The sequence below is a fragment of the Phaenicophaeus curvirostris genome, chromosome 4 (assembly GCF_032191515.1).
Source record: "Phaenicophaeus curvirostris isolate KB17595 chromosome 4, BPBGC_Pcur_1.0, whole genome shotgun sequence".
Lineage (NCBI taxonomy): Eukaryota > Metazoa > Chordata > Aves > Cuculiformes > Cuculidae > Phaenicophaeus > Phaenicophaeus curvirostris.
In genome coordinates this window covers 29,621,745-29,649,677 of record NC_091395.1, presented here as the reverse complement: position 1 = coordinate 29,649,677, position 27,933 = coordinate 29,621,745, and the positions used below count along the sequence as shown (strand labels likewise).

Sequence of the window (27,933 nt, the reverse complement as noted above, 5' to 3'; positions counted from 1 at the left end):
TTGTTCACTGGCATATATTTCTTTCTAGCATTGACACTGTTTTCTGTGAAAGCACTGGAGGGGTTTTTTTTTAAGAAATAAGTGAGCTCTAGTGGTCATATGAGCTGAAAAGGTAGGCACAAATGTAAGCTTCAACAATAGGTTCTGACTCAAAATTAAAATTGAAATGTGAAACCCTAGGCATTCGGTTTCACTTTATTCTGATCTAGATATAATCACCTAGTGATTTCTGCTCTTCTCTGTATTGAAATTTTAATTTAAGGGTAATTAATTCAGAATCCATTGTTGACACCTGGGAGAAGGAGGGGGAACTAGGTGACCAGCTGACATCTCTTCCAAACTGAAGGGTGCTGGTTCTGTGATGATCAGTCAATAGGATGCACATACATCTACACCACATGCATTTGTGAAGTGTTACTTGTATGTTCTGGACACATATTGCATTTGCATGCATGTACGTGAAGACCATTGTTTAGAGGGAAGCAAGAGTAGATAAATATGGGAAGCAAATTAACTTCACAAACAGCAACTGTGTAGACATGTTTCAGAATCATTATGCATATTCCTGAACAGGATCAGAATTGCCCACAGGGCTGATTCTAGCCAAATGGTTCACATCAGATATGACATCCACCCCACATGGAAAGCTGACACACTCTGAGAGGCAACAAGGTATACGTTGCTTATTAAGCCATCTAGATTCCTGTACTAAATTTAATATCAGCAGAAAGCATTTTTCTGACATTAAAAAGGTCTAAATGATTCTTTTATTTGTCAAGGGCATACTGTCTAATGTATGGGAGAATTTATTGCAAGTCTTCTAATTGTCCTTAAAATACAAGCCAAATTGTCTTGCTATATAATGCAATGAATTCCTTTTATTTAGTTGTTGGGATATTTTATGTATGCCAAACAATGGCTGAACATCACTTTGCAGAACTGTCGTAGTTATGAACCAGCTACAAGGAGACAAAAAGTGGCCATTCATTGAAAGTTTAATGCAAGTAAGAGGACCTAAATACATGTTATCAGGCTGGATCACACTGTCAGCTGAAGGGTGGCTTTTGGCAGCAACATCAGGAAAGAAGTGGTGGAAGTTGTCTAAGTACTGAGGCTGCTCAGCAGTTTTAGTCTGAATTTCCAATGCACAGCCCTAAATAGAAACACTTTTACTGAACAGCTAATACACTCTAAATGAAAGATGTCATAGGCAAGAGTGACTAAGAGGCCTGTAAGACCAAGTTAATGAAAGACTGAAATGAGCAAAGCAGGGTGACTTTAAAACAAGTTGTACGAGGTTGAAGGCAGGGATAACTAAGTTCAAATTTTCTTAAGTCAAGTCCCTTAAGACGATAAAGAATCAAACAGGTTATAAAGTGATTAAGAAATTAAAGTAACATAGCATCTTTAGTGTGAAGGAGGTATCTGCAGATAACATTTTCCTATTTCATGGGTTTTTTTCTATTGTGTTTACAAATATGGGAGTTTTTTAATGGAAGAACAGTATTCCAGCAGATAATGAGGCATGCAGGAATTCACAACTTATAAGAAATTTCTACCTAAAGAATTTGTGTAGATTGTTGTTGCTAGCAAGATAGTTGCGAGGAAGCATCCAATTAACAAATGCAACCTAGCTATAGAGAAACATTAGTTGGATTATCCATTTGAAACAATTATCCTATTGCTATCACGTAAGGGGCACATAAAGTAACCAGAAAGACTGTTACTGCCTTGGATGATTGTATCTAGATCTAACATAGTATGTATAGTTTGGCCTTATGAGATTGCAATCCAGACTGTGGTGTGAAAGTGTATTTTAGGATCTTTCACTTATATAAGGAAGCAGATTGCTGAAAAGTGCATGTAAATGTTGATTCAGAGTTGAAAATGTGCCAAGAGACTGCTAGTAAAATATTTACTGATAACTTTAAGATGGAAATATGTCTTCCTTATTGAGCTATAACTTCAGTTGGGAAGATATTTGGAGGAGGAACATATTTATATTAATAGATCTGTAGACTATGGAACCACATTTGCTCTTGAGGCTATTTTCTCTTAGCAATCTTGTTCATGCCTGGCATAGCTTTCAAAAAACTGAAAATAAATATGTGTGATTGCCATGCTATCATCTTCAATTGCATATAGCTTAAAATGGTTCAGAGATGTCTGTGGTATTTCAGGCCACCATAGGAACAAAATATTTTTTCTTGTTTCTTTGTTTAAGGTAAAACACATGGCAATCTGAAATCTAATAAAGGAAAAAGACACAAATGATAAGCAGTTTTTCATCAGAGGGATTGTAAAGATTGAATGTTGGCTGTTATTAAAGTTGGATAATGCTATAAAAGAGATTAAGTTGTAAACAATTGCATGTGAAAAATAGAGGGGGTAGTGTTTGCTTGGGTGTTTTTTTAACAATTTCTAATCCTGTCTTTCTAAAAGGAATAAGAATTACTGTTCTGCTTGAATTTTCCTTTAAAGCTTTGGTTTTCATCTTTAATACCTCTACTTTGGCTACAATTTTTCATTTATATTTATGCAGATGATTATTCTTCCAAAGCATCAAACTCTCCACATTTCTTTTTTCTAAAGATCGTTTCTTCAGCTTGTCAAAATGAGCCTGAAGGATGAATGAATTCTACCTAAGCAGAAATGGTCTCAGCACTTAAAATTTTAAACAGGAATTTTTGAAAATAAGAAATAGAGTGTAGGCTGAAGGGCACTATATGAATTTCAGGTAGAAAATGGGACAGAGCAATCCTAATGAACCTAAGTCCCATTGAATCAACTCACACAAAAATTGGTGATGTGACAAAGAGCAGGGTTTTGTTTTGTTAAAATGGAAAAAATCTTAAAACCTAAATGAGTGAATTTCCATTACCTGAAATGAAGAAACCAAAAGCAGACATCTCAGGTGTTTATGGAAGAATAAGTGGTGGGACAATAGTAGTAAAGTGAAGAGTTGAGTAGGGACTTGCATGGTAATTTCAGCTGTTACAAGCTGCTTTGTAAATGTAGTTGGAAGAGGCAATAAGGCAATTCTTATGTCCAGGGGGCCATGGATCATATTATGATAATGAAGAGACATTGAAGAGCTAGATATAAGTCTGCATTTGTGCAAGGGCTTTTGAAATGTTTGTGCTCAGGATGGTTAATTGTGTGCAGTAAAATCCAGTGATCCACAAGGTATTCACGAGTAAGTTTTTGCACTGAAACTTTGGAGAAAGGACATGAAGTTCGGTAAAAATCTGCATATGTTAGAAAATGGTGGTACCACAATATCTTGAGACTTGCTAATGTCATAATATTAAATTAATATTTTTTAAGCATTTCAGAGTGACATTGCATTGGAAGAAGTACTAGATGCAAGTCACCCTTTACTGAACTCAGAGTAGCAACATACTACTTATATTATTTCATTGATACACTTACCCAGTGCAGTGCTGTGTGATACAAATAAAAGTTTTCATATCAGACTATGGTTTCCCAGTTTAATATTTGCTCTGTTCATGAAAGAAAATCATTCTGTCCTTACAGAAGAATGTGGTAGTGATTCGACAAATTTTTCTGTCTCTGGATGGTCTTATGTGCTAGTGGTATTATGGCATTGTATATTAACAAGAAATTATCTTTCAGAACTCTTGTGAGATTAGTTGAAAATTTTTCATGTGGTACTAGATAAGCCTGTCATTTAAGACTGTGCCTTTTATCCTTAGTAGTGCTCTGAAATATTCTGAGATATCTGTCCCATTGATATGATGAGAAAAAGGGATGTGTTCATCTTCAAACTTCATGTCAATGAATTAACATGTTTTATCTAGGGAAAACGCCTGTTGTGGGTAACCTCTTGGAAAATCATAATCTAGGGTTTAGTAGGGCAGTTTTGGAGTTCTGGTTGTGGGTTTTTCTTTTAATGACTACCTTTTTTAAGTATATAATAGGTAAGTTTTGTGCTCTAAGAGAAAAGAGCATTTATTGGAAAAACACTCATTTGATGGGTAACGTGCTGTCTTTTTTTTTTTTTTCTTCTGACATTGATTTGTCTGTTGTCAATACACATCTTTGTGGAAATTCCTCATAGTAAGTGACACAAAAAGAACAGCAATATTTGTGTAGTCGTGCTGTAGAGGTGGTATTCGGTTCAGCTGAATTGATTTGATCATTTCATATTTTACTGTACTCAGAATTCTAAGTTGCTCAAGGTGAACCCAGAGGACTTCTGTCACTATCTACTGTTAATAACAGGTGAACTCATAACTTTAGAGTTCAGTGAGATGTAGGAAACTTATGCAATTGCTCAAGTATTTTTACTGAAAGGCTTCATGTGACTAGCAAATTAATACATACTTTAGTGGTTTTTTTCATTGAGCAGGTTACATTATGAACTCTTCACTTGGACTTCCTTGCTGCTGTTGTCCCAGAACAGCTACAGTCATAAATATTTAGGCTGGCTGGTGTTTGTTACTTTAAAATATTGATAGTTACTGATTTTGTTCAACATGAGGGTGTGAGAAATAAAATAGTTTTGGGAACTGAATGCCAGATTCCCTTGTTGAATTTACTGGAGCTTACAGTGAATACTTACCTGTGATTTCTGACAGGAACTGTGTCATACTCTCACCTTGACAAGATTAAAAATTGATAGTATTTTCAAAAAGAACTGAGTTTTGTGATGTTCTGATTGCAGTTCTGAAAGCTAAGTGAAAAGAAATTACAAATGACTGACTGAAGGAATGTAAACAGAAAAGCAGTGTATGTGTTTGACTTGTGCATGAAATCCACATTCACTTTGGATCACATTTAAAATGTATGGAAATACTTCATATACTTCAGTGAAAACTTTTTTAGGAAGTGCCTTAATATGAGGGACTACTGCATACCTCATCTTTGCTAGGAAGCTCTCTTTTTGCAAAGCAGAAGAGTATGGTTGGCAGAATTGGAAGTCTGTGGTACTGTCCTTCTGCAACATTTGTTCTTCAATACTTCTAGCTTTGTCTTAGATCAATATCTGTATTGTTAGTATTTCAAATAACTGTGTTTTGTTTGCAGAAGACTTAATAGAGCACTGGAAATAATTGATAAAGCCTTAGTAGTTACTGAAGAACTGGTTAAAGTGCCAAATCATAGAATCAGTAGGTTGGAAAAGAGCCACTGGATGAAGTCCAACCATTCCTATCAATCACTAAACCATGCCCCTCAGCACCTCATCCACCTGTCCTTTAAACACCTCCAGGGAAGATGACTCAACCACCTCCCTGGGCAGCCTGTTCCAGAGCCCAATGACTCTTTCCATGAAAAATTTTCTCCTAATATCCAGCCTGAACCTCCCCTGGCAGAGCTTGAGGCCATTACCTCTTGTCCTGTCCCCTGTCTAGATTTGGTGTCCAGGCCAACTTGTCTTTTGATTACTTTGAGTAATTAGCTGGACATAAAGGTGGACTTTGGCAGTACTGAAATAACTCCACAAATAACGGTGGGGTTGCAGAATAGTGCACTTGAAGGGCACTGCCTGCCCTAGAGGAAAAGGCTTTGAGCACACTGCCTGCTTACACTGTAAATGGGAGAACTTACTGCCTTTTCCTAGGTATGGAAAAACATACCTAGGAAATGCAACCTTGAAAACAAGGGAAGCAACTAGGGTGTTTTTGCTGCCCCAGCATAAGTTAACCCCAGCTTGCCCCCTTGGCTGCTTGTAGTGGCGGCTGTGATCTCTTACCTGCAGTTCAAAGAATGAGTGACAAGCTTGGGGCACAGTGAGACAAATGGCTTCAACAGAGCTACCCGGCACAGCATGTGGCCACAGCATAGCAAACTGTGGTCTCAGTGGCACAGCCACAACATCTGAAATGATGAATAATACTATTTTTTCTGGTTTTCCTGAAGTAAAGTGGTTTAGGAGCAGTGTTACAATGGTGGTTTCTCCCATTGGGCTTTCTAGATATGTAAATATATGCTTCATTCTTTCTAAGAAAAATGGAATTTTACAAGACTACCTAGTACTCTGTAAATGCCTAGTAAATCAGTTGCCAGTCTTGAATTCAAAAAAATGATGGAAGTCAAATGACTTCAAAGGAAGCCAATTCTACTCATCTCAGAAGTTCCTGGTGTTTGATTATTTTTTTGTTTGATTAAGGTAATGAGTGTAATCTAAATACTACTGTAATTAGTCATCCTTTACTGCCCAGTCCAAATGATAATTATGCCCTTTTACACTGGGAAAGCGGATGTAGTCTTGGACACAAACTCAAAGCAAATCTGTGATTCACAATCTAGATTTAGAATAAGACAACATAGTTTGTTTTAACACTAGTTTTGAAATGTTATACACTAGAGTTTCTGTTTCCAGTCATCGTCTCTAATCTCTTTCTGTTGTTAGTTTAGTTTGGATTTCTGTGTTTGAGGTTGTTGGGGTTTAGGTTCTTTTTTTTGGGGGGTGAGGAGAATAAGGATAGGAGGTTGCAATCCAGAAGAGGCTTGTCTACAGATCTCAGCTGGTATGACTTGCTTGGCATTTGATTCACATTCCCTTTCAGAAATGTGTGGTAATTGATGTAATACACAAAAAGATGAAGTGCTCTTTCTACTGAAAGAAAATACTCTGTATATTGATGGGGGATTTAGTAAAGGTGTTTCCTATCAGCTGTCATCAGACTCATCCAGTGATGACTTGTAAAAGAATTTTGGAGAGAGAATGAGGAGGAAGTGGCAGGAACCAAGCTTCACTGCACTTCATCACCTTCTTACCAGTTTGAAATGTATTTTACCTGCAAGCAGTGACAGAATCAACTAAGGTGTTGGTGTAATTGAGTCTCCTTATTTTTGTAAAGGAATTCATTCTAATATATACTTTGTACATTGTCCTTTCCATCAGTTTTAATTTCTGAAAAGTGTGAGCATGTCTGCCTTATGCTGATACTTTTTTCTGTCTTCTTTCTTCCTCTCTCTCTTTTTTCTCTCCTTTTGGTTCATTGTGTCCACTGATGGGTGGATTACTTATAGAGTGTTCTCCACCATAAGTTGTGATTATCTGAAAATAGGAACTGCAGTTCTTCAGTAATAACAAGCTCCTTTATCTAAACAGTCTCTATTTCATTTCACTGCCTTCATTTTCTTCATGTCTTGTCATTTTTTCATTTGCTGCTGCTGTTAATCTGACATCCTTTGCTCCAAAAAAATGTGTTTTATTTACAGGGCACAGCATTTGGAAGTGCTCCTGTACCTTCTCGCAGGCAATTATGTGAGTCTCTTAAATTCCACTCTGTGTCGTAAAGATGACTATGTGTTCATGTGCTGTAGCATGGCATGCCAATATAGAGTTAATGCCCTGAGGTCAATATTCAACCGCTGGTGTTGTATATTGCCTGTAATGTGTTTGTAGCTAACAGCTTATATTGACCCCTTCTTTATTTATCTGTTGTGTTTTGTTCAACACATCATGAACTGGGGCTGCATTGTGCACTATAGAGTTGCAAGAAGGGAAGAAAATAATATAATGACTCAAAGTCTGGAGAAAAATAATATCCTCAGATCATGTGCTCAACCTATTAAAGAGTAGCATTGTTAAAACTGAAGAATCTCTCTTTCCTCTTCTTCCAATTAATCTTTCTGTTCTGCAAACAAAAAAGAATATGGATCTCAAAAAATTAAGAAATGGAAAAAATCAAACAATATGGTGTAAGGCAGATATTATTGAGAGCATCCATAGTTCTTCTAACACTTTCCTTCTAATTAATTTGAAGAAAAGTCCTGAGTTGGAAGGAAAAGTGTCACAGTTTAGCCTTTTCTATTTTAACCTTTTATTTATAGAGGGATCTCATTATTTTTTTTCCTTAAATCCATTGGAAATATTGTCAATAGATAATATTTCTTTTAAAGTAAATAAAGTAAAATTCTCCCTATTGTCCAACCAAACCCCCCAAATCACACACATTGTGTGATATGTGTTTTTTTAAGAAAACAACAGAAAGGCTTCCATTCTTTCAAGATGATCTCCCTGCTGCTTTAACAGTGTGTGTGTGTGAGTGTGTATATTAAATACATAGATTCTCAGAATACCATCAGACTTTGAGGTGAAGACTTTCTTACATCCCTTGAGTCTATTTCTGTTTCTTTTCTCCTACCTTGAGTTAAATGTGCATCCTAAAGACATTAGTGTCTTCCATATGCATACAAGCTACAGCCATACACTGCATTATTATAATTACTATGCACTGCATCACATTGCTGAATGTCAAATAGATTCATTGTAATATAACATTACAGGCTTATTCATAAAATACAGTGCAATTTGAATGATGCTTCATTGTTGGTAGTCTTCAAATGTGTTGCTTGCATAAATTCACTGATGCTGCTCTTGTGTATTCATAGGAAAACATACAGCTTTTGTCTGTGAGTGTGGGTCTTGCGAAAGTAACAAAAATATCACTTGTACAAGATTGTCCTTTCTTTTGTGCAATTACCTAAGATGTTCCTATTCCACTGGTTATCTCTAGGGGGAAAAAATCATATCAATATGAAACACTGTTAATGAAATGTAATTGTGTTCTTATTCTGGTTATTTAAGATATGGTGGAGAGGATTAGTATTCTCATTTAAATCTTCAGAAGAACAATGCTTAAGTTATTTTTGTCCAATATGTCCAACACTTCAGTCTGCTAAAATGAAATTGTTGTTGGGCTATCTTTCATTTAAATTAAACCTGCTTTCATTTAATTTAAACCTGCTGGTCTACATGGTTAACATCGGTGAAGACTTTGGCAGCACACCAACATAACGTACTTTAACATGCTTAGTTATAAATAATCAGAAGTATGCATAGTACCACTGTTGATAGCCTGCTTCGTTGTATGGAGCCTTTGTTTGAGATGAACAATGAAGTGTCACACAACAAAGTGTCTGGGATTCGAACATAAGAGAAGGTGTGAGAAGGGCAAAAACATTTTATCTGGCAAATACAGGATAAAACTTGTGTACCTAAATAAAGATGTGAAGTAAACAGAGGAATGGATAATGGTTGGGTTAAATATGTGAATGAATAGGTTGGAAGAAGTGTCACAATCTCAATGATTATCTGATGAAATAACAGTAAAACTAACAGCACTGAAATGCTGAGATAGGAAGAGTACGTTAAAACTGCATACATAGAAGGTGTCAGTGGCTTGACTGACTCAAACAGAAGCAAAAGAAACACATAAATAAGGGTATCTGTAACATCAGGGGTTTTTTTTTTTGTGGGGGTGGGGGGTAGGGGAAAAAGTATTTCAGCCAGCTCTTTTCTGCTTTTATGTTTACTGGGAGGCAAAGACTATATGGAACTATGAATATGTTGTGGCAAAGTTATGCTAACAAGAAGCTGAAATTAGACCTTGAACTTCCTAAGCTTGCCTTCTAATCACTGGTGACAACCTTTCTGATCCTTGCCAAACATTGAACACTCTTATTGTTTATGTACAAAAATGGGAAATGAGGATGGTCTAGGAATCCAGAGCAGGAATGGTACTGGACAAATGCTGTGTCCTATCGCTTAGAAACTAAAAGGTAGGCTATGTTTTCTTCCAATTGATGTTACAGTGGTCCTACAATAACTCTGCTGCAGTAGAAGAGGCAAGATTAGTTTGATCTGAGTTCACATGAAGTGTTTTAGACTTCTAGGGACTTGTGGTTGTCTCACATCCAGAGTGAGCAAGGTAAGCTCAGCAGTGGTATTGCAAGTCACCAAGAAGTCATGCATCTCTGGGGATCCTAAGATGTCACAGACATTGAGTGGCATCTGTGTTGATGCTGTGTTATGACATTTTGTCTTGTAGTCCAGGGTCCAGAGAAGCTGCAGTTGACATGTGGCGAAGTAATGAGTGGTTGAGACTGAGATACTATTTCTATAACATTTTAAAACAACAAGCTTCTACTGATGGGGCATTTTAACACTCTGGCTGTAAACTATAAGGCACAGAGTACAAGGATAACTAATAATTTCCAGTGTGGGACTTCAGACTCCTTTCCACAAGATAAAATGGAATAGGTTGCAAGTTCATTTCTGCTTTACAATGAAGACACCAACAGAAGTGGAAATAAGGGGAAGTAGAACCCAAACTGACCATAAATATCTGTAATTGGCAACAACATAAAATGCAAAGACAGAGGACAGGCTGAATGGGAAACCCAAAGTGAATATAGATGTCATCCCAAGTCCATAATGATAGCTACCTAACCCAGCTTTGTTCATTGGAGTACTGGTGACCTAACAGTAACATACAGATTTGCAAAATACAGTTATGACTAAATAAAATGTTGCAGCAAAACAAAATGCAGCTCCAGAATTTTGGGCAGAATTGCAATATAATTGCTCTAAGGAGAGAAGAGCTGTCATATTTTCTCCTATCACTTATCCATCATGTGGACTGGAAGCACAAATTCACCATTGAAACAGGTATACTGTGCAAGTCAAACTGCCAGAATATTTTATTTGCATATTACATGAAGAATAGTAAACACCACAATTCTGAAAATACATAAATTCATTGCAAGATTACCTTTAAACTGCTCTCACGTTACAGTCATGTTTTTAAGTTCATTTCCTCTGATAATCCATTGGATTAAACTAGCTGGCCTTTCACCAGATGACAGAGCTTTAACTTTCTTTGTATCTATGGTACTTTTTATTAATACTTTATTCCAAATGTATTTGTTGTTTAACCTGAAATGTTCTCAAACTATAATTCTAAAACTATAAGGTGAAAGTAGGCAATGCCTTTTAATCAAACATTATCCTTTACACATAGTTTGGGGAAAGAAAGTTGCTTACCAGTTTTGATTAGCACTACTTTGAAGAAGAAAAAAATTAGAAGCAACATCATAGAAAACCTTGCTGTAATACATGTTCCTGAAACAGTAGAATCTCAACAAAAATCAATACAGTGATGTGGTACCTGACAATCAGCTTTACAGACAAAATAAATTGGACCAGACACTTGAAACAGTCATATCCAAAGAATTTCATGCCATCTAATGATAAAAAAGTACCAAAGTCTAACACAGTTAAATTAACCTGTAGGCAGAGTATTTCATACAATGAAGAATTCACTGTTCAAAATAAACCAGCCTAACATCAAAATTACTGGAAATGAAATCCTTAGTTTGTGATAAATGGAATTTTAATGTTATAATTTCACAAGCAAGGTTTAATTACTTGAGTAAATCATAAATAATTGAGAATTTTAAATTCAGCTGTAGTGACTTTTAAAGGTATAAATTACAATAGAAAAAATGTAAAATGTAAATTATAAGAGTTGAATTCTAACCATAGATAGTTTAAGTGATAAAACAATCTTAAAGAAGTATATACCCACTGTCAAGATATTTTGAAGCGTTGGATGGCTTCTTTAGTCAACCACAGGGAGAAAACAGGGAAGGTAAATACTATGTTGAGAAGTCTGGCTGGACTTTAGAGCTGTATCTGACTTGCAAAAGACTTCCAATGAGGTTTTAATGAAGTAAGTCACTCTCAAAAAATTGTGCAAGAGTAATAGCAATAAATTATGTACATAGTAATTATCCTTACTATCTATTGTTTTACATTTTTTGGCTCATAATTCTCCACTGTAGTATTTCTAAAAATGACCTCATCTGACAGTTACCTGCTAAATTTAATTTAAAAAATCATTATAAAATCATCCATTTCACTAAATAGTCTTTTAGTCAGGTTTCTTAACTCGGTAATATGTTCTTAGTGATTTAGGTTTATTCAATTGTAATCACGTTTTATAGTCCTACTAACTCCAGTGGTTCTAAAGATCATGCTCTGTTTTTGCAAAATGAAAAAATATATGTTCTGACAAGACTTTTATTAATGCATTATTAGTTTTAAGTCTTTCATTTGTGCAAGACAGTTCTAATACTTAACAGCAGCTATTGCTTCCAGTCCTGTTTCCATGGAAACAAACATTAGCACATTGAAAGTTTTTAAAAAGTGATTATTTTAAAACATTGGGCTCTAGTGAATTCATTTAAGGAAATTTGGAACCCACTCAACAATCCATAGAGCTTAGAACAGAAATAAGTTTTTATTTGTGTTTGTTATTTGTCTAGGTTTCTTAGTTCCATGATTGAAAAGAAGGATTTTTTCTTAAAATAATTTTTATTGCATTTAGATTGTACGGAAGTCCCCAAGAGGGGTATTACACTGAGGGATGTGCTTCTTTAGCTAGGAGCATTGAGGAATTTAGAAAAATTTTTGTTTTCATCAGTTTGTGCTTGATGAGGAGGAATAGTATTTATTAGACTGGTATGTACAGTGGTACATTAAAAGTCTTCAAGTTTAGTTTGCATACAACACCTGAGTATGGAGGAAGAAATAAAACAAATGCATTGTTGCTGTCCTTCACCATGTTGTTATCCTTCAGCACGGATGATGGTCATAATTTTATTAAAAATCAGGTACTGTTCCCTATTTAAATATAAAAGCCCTACAAAAACTTTATCTTTCATCATTGATAGAAATAGTCTGTCAGGGTGAGAGTCACCAAATTCAGACATAGTCAGTTTTTCTTGTCCTGCTTTGTTTTCATGGATTTGATGACACCTTAATAAAAAGAGAATAGAGTACAGAAGTCATGAGCTGAGGAACTTGTTCTGTTTGTTATTTCTGCTGTCGCTGCCATTATAGTGTATAAAAATGATACGTTCTTTTACACTTCTTTTGAAAATTAAAAGATGAAAACTAAGGGAATCCATTGAAATTAGAAACGCTCTCACTAATTTAATTTAAAAGCACTAAATAATTTTTAAAATAATGTGTTCTACTCTGGGCCTCTCAAACTTACTTGAAGAGCTGTAATTGTCTGGTTTTGGAAATTCTGTCAATTATTTCAAAACATCTGTAAAATACAATGCACTGCTTATAAAAGTGTTTTAAAATAATTTCTGTATTAAAGGCATGAGTTTTCTGAGTTTTTTGTAAGCTCCTTTTTTTCACATAAAGATGAGAAGCTTCTTTTTTCACGTGAAAATGAGCAAAAATAGCAGCCTCCAACAAATGTTGTTTGCACCCTGTTTTTATTTTATTTGTTATTTCTATTAGCAGTTTCTGTATTGGCTATGTCTGTGGTCGCTATAAGAGGGCAGGTGGTATGAAACACCTCTCTTGCTCTAACTTCTCAGGAATCTGTACATAAGTGAAATTATGAATACTTATTTTCCTAAAGAAATTATTTTCCCGTAGACACAGCTTGTGTCTACAGCCAGGTGGCTTTTAACTATAGCGTTACGGTGGAGAGTTAACCTTCTTGATAGTGCCAGACTATTGCGAAGGGCATTGGCCATAAAGTACAGCTTGACAGGTACAAAATGAGCATTAGGAAGAATGTTTCTCAGGTAGAGAGTAGTGCAGCTCTGGTACAGGTTGCTCAGATTGTAAAATCTCTATCCTCAAAGATTTTCATAACATGGCCAAGAAGATTCATGACTGAGCTTACTTCCCATTGTGTTGATGACAGTCCCTAATAAGACACAGGGAAAGATGACCTCCAGAGGCTCCTTACAGCCAATGCTTCTCCAAGTCTACAAGTTGGGAGCAATTATGGGAATACAAAAAAGGGGCAAAAATGCAGTCCTCTGAAGCTGCATCTTTCCTTAGAATTTTTTTTCTGTTTGCAGACTCATGTGTGGTTAACCTAAAAAACTTTAGCTGCTAAAAAAAGGTTGGGTTTTTTTATAAGAAGTTTATGATTTGTTTGAAATTCTTCAAAAGAGATTGTTTCTTGAAGTGGTGATACATCTTCTATAACCTAAAAATAAGGTTAATGTGGTAAATAATTCTTGAATTAAATTAATATTTCATTTTAGGCCTACAAAATATTTCTGTTTGATCTGATCTTTTTCATTCCAGCGTTAAACCAAAGAGTCTTTTATTTACCTAACTCTATTTTGAGTAGTGAAATGGAATCTCTGATACATCTACATCAAGAGTAAACTCAGTGGTTCATATATTCTGAATAAATTGCCTGTCAAAGTAATTATATTTCCTATTAGTGAATGATCTAAAATCTCGCAGTGGTTTTGGGGGTTTTTTTGTAACTATTTTAGAACTGGAATGAATTGTCAGTATGTGCATAGATTAGCCTATGCTTTGTAAGTGGAGTAATGTCCCTCATTCAGTACTTCCCCTTCTGACTACAGTAATATTACTGCTGTTCCTGGACTATTCCACATGAAAAAACCTTTGCTTTCTCCAGGTGACCATCTACTGTGCTGTAGTAGCAGTGATACCTATTTTTAGATTTTTAAAGATTCCTGTGAAAAACTTTTTCTGCTTGCAGATTACTTGTTTAATTCTTGTAAATATTATGTTGATTGCATAGTTATTGGGTGGGTTTATATGGAAAGCATCAGGAAAAGGAAAAATAATTACTGACAGAAAATTGATGCTTTAGCTCATTAATGAGTGTAGCAGGGTAGCAGAGTATATAGCACTTCTTCTGGTGAAAGAAAATGTGATAGAGAAAGGGTGCATTAAGGTGAACATGAACAACGAACGTTATCTGCTGAGAAAACACAAAACTTGAAACTAAAGGGCTTTCTGGGGACCTTTAAGTGTCAGCGAATTCATAGCTTCAGGTACTAGTCTTCTTATGGATATTGGAACACACTTAATTGAAGCAGTCTCAGGCAGAATTTAAACTAAAGAAAATATTTACCCATATTTCTCTGATTTAAAGTATGCTCACTTATTAAAGAAATGTTATTTCGTGATATGACGACTGACAGCATGATTTTATGATAAAAACTTACAGCCTACACACGGATTTTCGTTACCTCGGGTGACATTCAGCATTTACAATTATGAAGACTGATTTTCTTTTTTGATTCATCATTGTAATGGGTAGTGCTTTTCTCTCATATGTAGTTAAATTAAAAACAATTTTATTCATTGTTTTTGGTCAGTAGTTCTGTCTTCAGGGGAATAATGAAACCACACAAGCATGCTTACAAATGCACCCTTTGCACAGACAGACATAACCCAGTCTGTACCTTTGTAGAGAGGAGCTAGTCAAACACTCTGTTGTTTCCACTCCTTTTCCATTTGTTGTTCATGTTGTGATTTTCAAAAAAAAATCCATGGATTTTATATGTTTCATAGAACATTAATTAGAATTACTTGTTTTTTAGTGTGAAGAAGCAAGTCATTGCTAATGCTTGAATAGATATTTATCAAGTTCATCCATGGGATCTATAAATACAAATAATGCAGTGTGGTTTGTTTAAAACGAACATTTGGTATCATGCTTTTTTAAGTAGCAATGTCTATAATACTTTATATGAGTATATCAATTCAATTTATTCAAGTTAATTGCTCTTTCAGTTATTTTTTTAATAGCTTTCCCTCCTCATCCACTCATTTCTACCATCTGGAAAATGTATACTGCTTTACTTTTCTATAAAAACCTATCCATTTGGTCATATTTCTGAAGCTGAAACACGGGATGACAACAAGAGGTTTTTACATGTTTCAGAGTTATCTGGTTTTGGGAAATAAATATCTGCTGATGGTTTTCTAGGAGCTATTTCAAGCATTTGTTATAAGAAAATACAATGAAAGCAGTACTCACTACAAAACCTTATGAAGCTTTTCAATACAACAACAGTAATTTTTACATCCTTCTCTTCAAAAGGCTAATAAATGCCTTAGTTTTGCTGTTAAAATAGCATACAATATGAATTTTGCTGCTACCAGAATTTTATTTAAGAAATAATTGATATTTATTGACATTTGCCTGCATATCTGATCTTTGGCATTTTAAAAGAGTACAATTCTAAAGAAAGTAGACATAAAATTTAGAGTAGTAAGAATAAACTCTACCATATATAATAAAGATATGCTTGGATTTTATTACTTATTTTAAAGTTACAGGGGTTTGCGGTGAAAAAATCTTATCCTCTCTGAAACAGAATAGCTGAAGAAGGCCGATAGTAATCCCCTAGGGGAAAGAATTGTTCTGTTTCCCTTGTGGGGTCCTGTGGTCACTAACATTCCTGTACCACAGTCTCGTACTAGCTATCTTGTCTTAATCAGGTCTTAACTCTGGGAATGACTCTAGGCTTGGACTCTAGAAACAGAAAGAAGAAATGGTCTATGACTTGTATTGGTAATTGAGCCTTCCTCTCCTTTCTTAACAAAAGAATGCAGCATTCCATGTTTTTACAGGTAAAAAACAGTAAGAAGGGTTAACAGAGACCATAATTTGTTAGGACAGTGAATATATACATAAATTCGGCTTTATGCTAGCATTTCATGTTTTAGTCATCAGATTATCATCATTACCCCTGTGCTATTCTATTTAGTTTTTATATGTAGGCTTAGGCATTGAAATTAAGAGGTCAGGCACATAAGCTAACTGGAGTATGACTCCAAACAAGAAAAATGCTGTCATGCATGCAAACAGAAGTGTTTGGAAGATAGGCATAGTCAGGAGTACAGAGACGTGTAGTTCACTAGCTAGATATAGAAGCATGTGTGCATTTGTGATAGAATAGCTATATATATAAGTTGAATTAATGTCTCCTCGGCATTCCTTTCAGGAGAGTTGAGGCTAGATCATCTTGCACTAGCTGTGGGTTTAAATAAAGAACAACCCTCAGTGTTCCAGTGCCACCATGTGTCCCTACCTGCTTCTTGGTTGTCTTTTCAATGCAACCTGCTCTATCTGATTGTGTTGTATCTCCTGTAACATGATCTGAAAAGTCTTATTGTTCTATTTAATTTATTCACGGTGTCTTTTCAAAAAAAGAAATTGAAATCAGTGGAAGTTTAGAAAAGAGGCAATAGAGGAAAAAGACAAAAGAGATCAGCTTGGTTTATACTTGTCACTAGCTTGTGTTTTCTAAGCCTCACCAGCTCACAGCTTGCATCTGAATTTCCACTCTGTGAGCTATTCCTTTCAGCTTCACTTACTCACTCTTACCTGAATGAATTGTATAAACAGCATAATATATTCTCAGCCTTCATTAGAAAGACTGAAGGCTGAGGCCTAACAGGGTTTTGGTTTGCTTTTCTGCTAGCAGCCAGAGCCAGACTTGAGAATAAAAAGAGCTGGCAGTTGATAAACTCTGAGCTTGGGGTATCTCTGCATGAACTAGATCTCCTGTCTCTTCACACTGTTTGGTAGCCCTCAACTATGGCATGTAAGCTTGTGCCTGCACACTGGTTGATGTTATTGCTTACTAGTTTATGGCTGTAAGTAAAAATACAGTCTAGTTGTTATTTTAGTTTCATTGACTACCTCAGCCCTTTCTTGCATAATGACATGGGAGCATATACTGGATTCAGAAGGAGAAAGCACAGTTTAAGATTTCTGTTGGCTTGGTCACATCCTTTGGCTGAAGAATTTGAAGAAAGACATTTAATAATACTGTACAAAAGATGGTAAAGTTAGGCTTCTGTTGCCTACCTGTAAGCACCTGTACTTTTATCTTTCAGCAGCAGTGATTGTTCATAAATTGGAAATTATATTTGAATTTTTTTATCTAACACATGCCTAAAAAAAGTCTTTGATCATTTATTCTTTGGATTACAATGGAAATAGCATTCCAATGCTTTCTGGTTTTAAGTACACAAAATATTAATTTTTGTGAAGCATTTTTGACCTTACAAAACAATATAGTAGTCACTTATTTTCGTAAAACAAACTGAGTTAATTAAAACAAAATAAAGCACCTGCTGCTGTAGGTTGGGAACAATATGGCTGTACTTTAGCATAATATGAAAAGCAGCATATAAGGAGGAGTGGTACCTTCTTTCTTCCTCTCCTCTTCTTAAATTACCTGCGCTGAAACAGCAGTAGGAAAGTATTGCCAATTTTCATTTGAAGTTGCCAGCATCCTCCGGGTGGTGTAAATTAGGGATACAGGTGTAATGATGGGATCCTAGCCATAACAGTCATACTTTTTTTTTCTGCCGGTGCCCCTTGGCTCAGCGTCTCAAACAGCCTATGGGAGCAGAATACAGAGACCTGGGAGGTGGGATGCTTAGCTGGAGGGCTGTGTGTCTTCCCTGTCAACTTACATGTACAAGATATTTTTTGGCTGACGTGCCTTTCAGATGGGCAGGCGGTTGTACATGCTTAGCTTTGCAAGTGTGAATACAGCAAAATAAGACCATTCCCATGTATGACAAAATCTGTTTGTATTCCCAGAGCAGGGGTGGGGATGTCTCCATCCCATGATGGGTTTTGTGTTTTCTCGCACTAAACACATAGTAGGAGGATCAAGGCATCTAGGAGGACTTGTTCTGACAATGAAAGGATTTCTTTTTTAATCTACAGAATGCTTATAAAAACTTGAAATAGTTCACTTCCTACTGTCAAACTTATCAGTGAGTTGCACGCACAAATTACTTTTTAGGAGCAATGTAGCTGCTACTTTACTGAAAGTTTTAACAAAATATGGTAATTTCAGTTATATGTCCAGGCTGAAATGAGCGCAAGTCTCAAAATTTGAAAAATTATTTCTCTACTCATCTTTGTGAAGTCTTTAGATACAAAAGCAATCGGTTTTATTATTTATTATGATAGTAAATACTATGGTTATAGTATTGTAAATATCTTAAATATTTTTAAAGGAACTGTCAAACATACTCAGAGATTGAAATGGGAATCAGATCTGGACATGATGTGATTGAGCACTGAAATAAATTTAAATGCAATTTATGCAATAAGTCGTATGGAATAAAACAGTAACATGCAAAATACCTTGCAGTATGAATTTGTCTGAGAAGGAAAACTGCTGATTCAGAGTTCTTCTCTGCACAAAATGTGTGTTTCATTCCTGTAAGCATAGGATGCCTTGCGACTGATTCTACATTCATATTTATATTGAGCTATAAAATACAAAAGGAACCACTACCAGAAGCAGGCTAACAATGTTATTTCCTAATGGACTGTCATGGAACAAAGATTCCCTGAAAATACTTATCTAAATAGTTACAGGGTGAGATGCTATATTGTTGTAGTTTTTCAAGCAGACTGTTTAAGAGTTGTCCTGCTTCTGAGTTGGGTGGAAAATTAAGAAAGGCAAGTATGGAGTAATTCTTCATACTGCTTATTTTGTAACTGACTGTTTGAAGACTGGTTTGTTTGAGGTTAGGTTTTTCCCTTTGAAAAACAACAGGCAGATTGCAATTTAAGTACTGTATATTATCTTTGATGGGTGATATATTTAAAGCAGCTGAAAGCAAATGATTTGAGCATGTAGCAATTAACATTCTGGTCCCACTAAGGGATTTGCATATGCTGACCCTTGCAATTCACATGTGGCTGTTAGCAGGTATGAGGTCTGGTTCTAGTTTCAGCATCATGGAAAGGGGCAGCTCTCCGTGGGGAACCATTACAGTTAGGTTTATGCTTGCAGTTAGGGTTAGAGTTTTTTCCCTGAAGGGCTGGCCACAGAGAATTGTCCTAGACCTTCAGCTACAAAGGAAAAAATATTACACTGTCCTATATTGATCTGATATGAAATGCCAAGAGATTCTACAAAACTATTTCTGGCACATCCAGATTTTGGTGACCAAATCTTCTCCTACAAAGGAAATCTACATGAAATCTCATGATTGCTGATGATGTGGGTTCCCTCCCTAGGCACACCATGTTTTCCCTATTCTGTTTTTATTAATGCTTGTTAGTGAATAACCAGTGGCACCAGAGGGGGCTCTACTGTGCTGAACTGATTTCCTCAATGGCAGTACAGGTGTAGTAAAGTAGATTTTGCCAAGTGTGTGGTGTGAATTATCCACTTGGCTCCCCTGGAATCTGGTAAAAATGTCAAGAAATGCAAAAGGTGGGTTCATGTTCTTTTTTTTCCATGGGATCCTGCAGCCATATAGTCATATTTAATATGCGTGTGTTTTATAACACATTACTGAACAACATGGTCCAGCACTGCTTCTTCATAGACATCTCCTAGTGAGAGAGAAGCTGTGTACGATGATCACTGTTTATATAGCTAACAATATTGTGCTTTTATTGCTGTGATAGTTGACAATCCATGTTAGAATTGTTAGAATAAGTGTTTATTGGTCACCTACGGATGGTTGTCCAGCTGCCTTTCGAGCAGCTGTGCTGTACATTATTTATATGAGCTGTGGTTGGGCTTCTTGTTTCTTCTGCAGGCCTGTGAAATCCCCAGGCATGTTCAGCATCTCAAGAAAGTGTATCTACTGTATCAGGATACGTATTGCAATAGCATTAGTTTTTTAATTATAACATAAATGTAGCTTATTACAAAATAAATATCAATCAAAATGTATGCTACATTTAGAAACATAGTGAAATGAGTAATTTGACTCTAATAATGCTTTCTGAATATATGGAAGCACTATTATCATAGCAGTTAAAATAACTTGAAATAGCTGACTGTTGCTTGTGGTATTTCTTAATGTGGTACCAGGTCTTCTCGTTTAGATTCATAATACATGTTTATTCAAGCCCTCAGAATAGTTTTGTTTGGAGTAAAACATCTATTTTGTGATAATATATTCACTTGAAATAGAAGTAGAGAAATTTGAAAAAATATGTTTTAAAATTTAAATTAAACTGATTTTTTTAAGTAGTCTGAGCAGAAAATGAAGAAATATTGGGCCAATGAAAATGAAGGAAGGAAAAAATCAGAACGCAAACCATTCTTTGGGTAGTTTGACCATTTATTTCTCCTCTGCCACCCTAGTAGCCTTATCAAATGCTTTAAAATGACACATAATTGCTGGTTTTACCCCCTTTCTGGTACAATTTGCCATTCAGGTGTTTGAAGATATAGCACGTCATGTACTAACCATTCAGAATTGGTAGTTAAAATAAAAACAAATGATCAGAATGACAGAGTTTAACATTGGTTTCTACAGCTTGAAATAGTATAGATGTTTAAATACATTTTGTGGAAGAAAATTGTCCATGTTCTTGTTGTTGTTTGCATTTTCTAGTTGGTCAGATGATTTTAGTAAGCATTGGGAAGATAGGTGATGATTTAAAACAATGAGAAAAGTCACAAGGGAAGATAATATCTGTTTACTCTTGTTATCATTACTATGAGAGCATCTATGGCTTCAGTGCTAATTCTTTCTGAAGAGTGAGTTCTGTCTGAACAGTCACCAGTACCAATGCTGCATCACTTGTTGCCAAAAACAAGCCAACAAGTCTTGACCAGCCTCATCCTTTACTGGAAATTAATTACAGTTTTACATTTCAAAGACTAAAACATGAAGCTAAACTGCTGCCATGATGTTAGCCTCCTTGCAGAACTGTGAGCAAACCAACCAACAGATTTAGGCTCTTTTAGCATTACATTACACTTCATGTTGAAATAAACTGAACTCAGTTTAAGCTATGCCCTTTCAGTTAAGGTGAAAAGAAAAATATGAGGCAAAACATCACATTTCATTGCCATCAGTCCAGATCTGTATGGCCATGCTTTTGGCTCCACAGCTGGCTTTTCTTGCAAGGTCAAGTCCCCTGCCCTGTGGAAAAAGCTGATTAGGTTATAAAGCAGAACATCTGACCATTTTCCTGGTTTAACTTCACACTGCTATCAACTAACTTCCTCACTACATTTACTAGGAGTTATGTAAATTTGAGTCCTACTAAAATAGCTTAAGACGCTTACCTAAAGTTTATAACGTCAACCTTAAAGTTACAAGTGGAGATGGAGATTTGCAAACATAAAGACAGGCTTCAGGATCATCTCTTATTCCCCTAAGAAAAATTCCTGGGATAACTATTTTTTTCCATGTGAATGGTGACCACCTTTTTTATCATTGTACCAGCAAATATATCTGTAATTTTACAGTGCAGTCTTCCACTTAAGATAGTTTTGGACCAAGTTTGAAAAGGGGACCTCCTCAAACTTGGGAAAATGTTGGATTATTTCACCTCATCACAGGCTTTTTTTTCATTCTTGACCACCAGCCATTGCTCAGGAACCAGTGCAAGTCCTTGTAGGTAAGCAGAATAGTGCACATTCCTAACTGAAATCAGTCCTATGAATGCAAACCAGACAGATTTGCTGCAATCCTATTTCCAATACACACATTGCAAAGGCTCCAGAGTGATTCACAGTACAAACTTCTGCATGCTGGTTTCACCTTGAGATCCTAATGTTAAAAGTATGACGTGCTTCTTTGTGCTTCAGGCAAACTTTTAACAGCTTTCTCAGACATAGTTGAAATTCTCTGTATCTTTTATCATCAGGCAGTCTAGGATGTTTTGTTTTGCTTTGAATTTTGTGAGTTCAGTGTAAATGTAAGTGAAAAGAAGTATAAACTATTATTTTCTCAATGAGAAAATGTAAGTGTCTAACTCAGTTGTTTTTCCTGGACACTGAAATGCCGGTCCACTGTTATTAAAGATTTTAGCATTTGGTCTACTGGCATTAATGATTTTAGCTATACCAGGGTTTTAAAATTTTTTTTGTTGGTTATAATTTTTCATTTATTGTTTGCATCTGTGGGAGCAATACTGAAATGCTTGACACTTATGAATATATATTTCATAGGTTTAAAGTCACCTACCTGCTTAAGACCAACTGTGGGTCGTAATAGTGAGTATAATTAGACGTTGTTATCTTCTTGTCAGTTGAAATAAGCTTATGGTTTTAATTAAATTAGGATTTATAGGATAGCTAATAATACACAGTTTTTGTAATGAAAGCATGGGGCAAGAACCATTCTCTACCCTGACTGCTGAGATAAGGTTGAAGAAGAGATATAAGTGTTCTCCTCATCCTGATTTAGCTGGAGAGCTGCACCAAATTGTACACAAAGTAGGGTTGTAAATACTTTCTTTGAAGTAAAAATGGTAACAATTTTAAATAGAATAATTTAAATACTATTGTAGATGAGACTTAACACCTTCAAACTATGTTGCTAGGTTGTGCCTAGCCCTAGGTCAGGACAAAAAGTGGCACGATATTTGTGTGACTTTTCTTGACAATCTGTTGACGTGAGAAATAATTAGAGTACTTTCCCACTCCCTCATAAATAATTTTATATAATTGGATGCTATTAAGCATACATTAACCTGTGTTCTTTTAACAGGATGAAAAAGGAGAAAAAATATGAAAGACGATCCTTCATACCCTTGGTGCAGATCTGTCTGAAATAACATTTAGCCAGATAGTCTGTACGTGCAGTAGTCATGCCACATTGTATAGGATGAAATCTTGCATTGAGGTTTACAGGTAAATCAAATACTAAACCGTGCCCCTCAGCACCTCACCCACCCGTGCCTTAAACACCTCCAGGGAAGGTGATCAACCACCTCCCTGAGCAGCCTGTTCCAGTGCCCAATGACCCTTTCTGTGAAAAATTTTTTCCTAATGTTCAGCCTGAACCTCCCCTGGCGGAGCTTGAGGCCATTCCCTATTGTGCTGTCCCCCGTCACTTGAGAGATGAGGCCAGCACCCTCCTCTCCACAACCTCCGTTCAAGTAGTTGCAGAGAGCAATGAGGTCTTTGGTAAAAGAAATATTTATATTTGTCAGTGAAGTTTAAATAATTCACCTAAGGACTCAGTGTTTTTAGAGGTTTTTGGTAAAACATAGTAACTTTCAGGCCATTCTCATGAAAGTTTTCCTTTGTGCTGTGACTTGTTTCAAGACGAGCTTTCCATTGTACACAGTATTAAAGACTGCAGAATGGTAATAAATAGAAAAAAATGGACTCCTTTATTACACTATAAATGGAGCATATGATATTTACACTGAATAAAGATTGGTTTGGATATATTTTAATATATTTTAATTAATTTTATTTTATTAATATTTTAATATATTTTTAATATATTTTAGAAATATACATTGACCTACAAATTTAATCTGTTTAACTCTCCCAATACCTCTGTTGCCTTTGTTATTAAAAGGAAGCTGGATGTTGCTGTCAGAGCTGTATTCTGAGATTAAGATGCCATGCAAATATCAAAACCTCAACTAATTATTTATGCTCATCTTCTACTGTTAGTGTTTGTCCAGATCAGTGTTATCACCTACGTGTGAATCTATTCTGGCTCATTGAGACCAGTAGTAATTATCTGCTGACTGACTGCAAGTCATTTGGTTGATTTTAACAGCTGCAGGCTGGAAATTATCTTAGCTTTACTATTTTTGTACAATATGAACAGTAGTTCATCTGGTGCATCACCTCCAAAGTTCCACTTATCTTTCAGGTTCTTTAAACACCAGCATTTTCAGTTTTAGGTGTGCACTAGTTTTCCCGTACTCCCTACAAAACCCAAGAAATTGAATAGGTACACATTTATTCAAGTACAACAGACCTCTCAAACGCAGTATTGCTTTGTCTATTCAACTACCATCTTTTGTTTGCTTCAGTTTATTACTGTATTTTTTATTTTATTTGTTTGTGAATTAAACTAGAAACTCAAGGCATGAATTCAAGTCCTATGACAGACTGTAAAATATCTAGGGTATTCTGCTGTTCTGAATTTGTAATATTGTAAATGCCATTTAATTATAAAAACTAATGATAGCATTCCCTTTGAGTGAAGGACAAGTGAGATAATGTCTCTCAGGAGGTGATCCTGGAATAATCTGCTTATTTAAAGAAAGTTGTTTGTTTGCAATCTTTCTCATAAGAGCTATAAATAAAAGAAGAATATAGGGTATAAGGAAACAAAAAGGTGTTTGAAGGAGCATACTTTATTGGTTTTTTAATGCTGCCCTCAGAGAAATAACTATTTTATGTTTAGAAAACCTCAGTGTCTGAGGAACATCATTACATGGGATATATGAACTTTAATACAAGAAAATTGTAGGTTCTGACTGTAACACAGTCATTAGGTGATATTCAGATAGCATTACTTAAGTGCTCAAAGGCTTCAAAGTCAATGCCAATCATTTGATCCTGGCGTGAACTTAGTTGATAAACTGCTGTGTTCTTCAGCTGTGGAAAGCAATACAGACTGCTTGCACTATTGATTTTTATGCTGAAAAGCAGAAAGACAGTCTCTCAGGGGAGCTTGCCCTTTTAAATACCATCCAGAGCATTAAAATTACACCTTTATTTGATATTAGTTTTGGAAGGGAAATGGAGAGTGGCATTTATTCCCTCTTTGAATCTAGGGACTGTGTCATAGGTGGTATCATATTCAACAGCACTGTTCTAAGCCTATAAAAGGCTCCACAGATACAGCAAATTTCAAATCAATATATGGCCCTAAAACCAACTGCTATGAGTTAATTTATACATGCATCAGCTTCTGCAAGTGGAATTGTAACTGGTACTTCTGAGGCAGAGGAGGTATTGGTAGCAAAATGTGCAATAATAGGTTTAGTGTCTAAGGAAAAGAGAGGCAAAAAAAAAATATATGCTTCGTTCATTGTGGAGGCAGGAAGGAAATCATTACACCACACTTGTGTATTATTATGTATAGTTGAGGTTTTCCTAGGAGAAAGGGAAAGAGAAATGTCTGGGAATTATTTACTTCAGCGACTGAGGGAAAAGGTCAACTAATTATACACATACTGCTTTACACAGTGGCAACACTCACGTTCCAGCTATTTTTGATGCATGTTGATTTTCACAGAAGATACTTTTGATGGTGAGCTTAGTCAGGATAGTGAACTGCTTGAATTATAGAAAACATATCTCTGGGAATATTTCTTAGAAGATAGATCATCTTCAGATGCTGGATTTAACAGTTGTATGACTTAATATAAGCACTAAGGTAGGATAACATGTGGCATCCAGGATGTGCAGTCACTAACAGGATATTACAGCGAATTCCTATGTTATTCAGGTATTTCTTACAAAAATTCTACCTGTTCTTCTATAGGAGTGCTTCAGGTTGGTGAAGGTAGCACTTCCAGGACAGCCGACTGAACATGAGCCAGCAGTGTGCCCAGGTGGCCAAGAAGGCATCTTGGCTTGTATCAGAAACGGCATGACCAGCAGGTCCAGGGAGGTTATTCTCCCTCTGTACTCAGCACTGGTGAGACCGCTCCTCGAATCCTGTGTTGAGTTCTGGGCCCCTCACCACAAGAAGGATGTTGAGGCTCTGGAGCGAGTCCAGAGAAGAGCAACAAAGCTGGTGAAGGGGCTGGAGAACAGGCCTTATGAGGAATGGCTGAGAGAGCTGGGGTTGTTTAGCCTGGAGAAGAGGAGGCTGAGGGGAGACCTCATTGCTCTCTATAACTACCTGAAAGGAGGTTGTGGAGAGGAGGGAGCTGGCCTCTTCTCCCAAGTGACAGGGGACAGGACAAGAGGGAATGGCCTCAAGCTCCGCCAGGGGAGGTTCAGGCTGGACATTAGGGAAAAATTTTTCACAGAAAGGGTCATTGGGCACTGGAACAGGCTGCCCAGGGAGGTGGTTGATTCACCTTCCCTGGAGGTGTTTAAGGCACGGGTGGATGAGGTGCTAAGGGGCATGGTTTAGTGTTTGATAGGAATGGTTGGACTCGATGATCCGGTGGGTCTCTTCCAACCTGCTTATTCTATGATTCTATGATTTTATATTAATTATGTGTTTATTTACATAAAGCTACGTAATTTGCACTTTTTAACTTATGATGTAAAATGTCAAAAAATATAAATAGTATCTGAAGCTTAGTATATTTTTCACCACCACTAAATGTTAGTTTGTAAATCTAGGGGTTAAACACAGATACATTTATTCCCATTTTATAGGAGTTTCTATCAGTTCTGATTTCTTGGACAGCGAATGCAGCAAAGTGCATCTTAATTGGTAAAGAGTGTTATATTCTAGACTGATCATGTTAATGGGATTTATACTTCTCTCCTTTCAAAGAGCAATTCCTGTGAAGGATTAAGCATCTCCAGTGAGTTTTTAAGCCTGCAGTGTGTGGGATAGTCCTTAAAATTATTCCAATTAGTCTATCCGTAGCATAGCTAGATAAATGATATATCCTTTGTGCCTCGCTCCTGCTGTGCTGTAGGACACAGTTCTACAGCTTCATATGTAGACACAGCATGTGTATATAATGCATCCCTAATATATTTCCTTTGTTTCATGGTTTTCCTAGCCACATTATTAAAACTTGTTATCTTACGGACTAGAATTCTGTGAGAATGTTATTCCCAGACAGGCTATAACCTAGTAATTTGATTGCATCTGGTGAATAAAGCAATCCATACATGGGGGAGTGGTTAAGGTGCAATGGGAACCAGTGGCTGAGTCAGCTCTGAGCAGTTTCCCATGGCCAGATATAAAACAGCTCACTAACTTGTTCAGTTGTATATTAAAGTGTTAAGTCATGGTAATAGGCATCTTAATAATACATACAGTGCCAGACGTTACCTGTGGAATACCAAGAGCATGAAAAAAAAGAAGGAAGAAGGGCTAAATAACATGGTCAGAGCTCAGGGGTGAGCTGTTTCATTTTGGGACTACCACCTTCATGCATGTGGAGGACTGTGCCTGACTAATGAACAAGTTAGAGTTTAGCTCTCAACAATTATAAAGTGATTATAATTTTGTATTACGTAACTTTCAGAATGTTCTGGTCTTTTAGATTAAGCTTTTCATTACATTTTAACAAATTTACTATAGGTGGTGGTAGTGCTAAGAGATTAAAAAGCATTTCAAAACCCAGAAGTTTGGGGATGAGATGCTGTGTTGTAAGCAATGCAAAACAAAAACCTTCTCATCTGTATTTTAAATTAATTTCAATTGTTGTACCTTATCGAGTAAAAGAAAATACTGCAATGTTTTCATAATTAGGAGCCTCTTTAATGTTCATGTTAATTGGATAGAGCTAGAACCAGGTTTCTCAGAGGTAGTGCAAGAAAACACAGAAGTTTTCTTTTGCTGAATTCAGTCCTGAGAGACAATCAAGGCAAAGGAATGGCCAGGAAATCAAGCTGAGCGACTGTCTGATGCCAGGAGGGACATAGAATCATAGAATGGTTTGGGTTGGAAATGACCTT

General features: G+C 36.1%; 1 protein-coding gene across 1 annotated transcript in view; it reads left to right on the top strand.

Moving 5' to 3' along the window:
• The window catches only part of CCSER1 (coiled-coil serine rich protein 1), a 645,248-nt gene that overhangs the window by 514,906 nt on the left and 102,409 nt on the right, over nt 1–27,933 (top strand). The window contains exon 10 of the mRNA XM_069855624.1: nt 7,192–7,237. Coding sequence (XP_069711725.1) covers nt 7,192–7,237 — 46 coding nt within the window. The remainder of the gene's footprint in view (nt 1–7,191; nt 7,238–27,933) is intronic.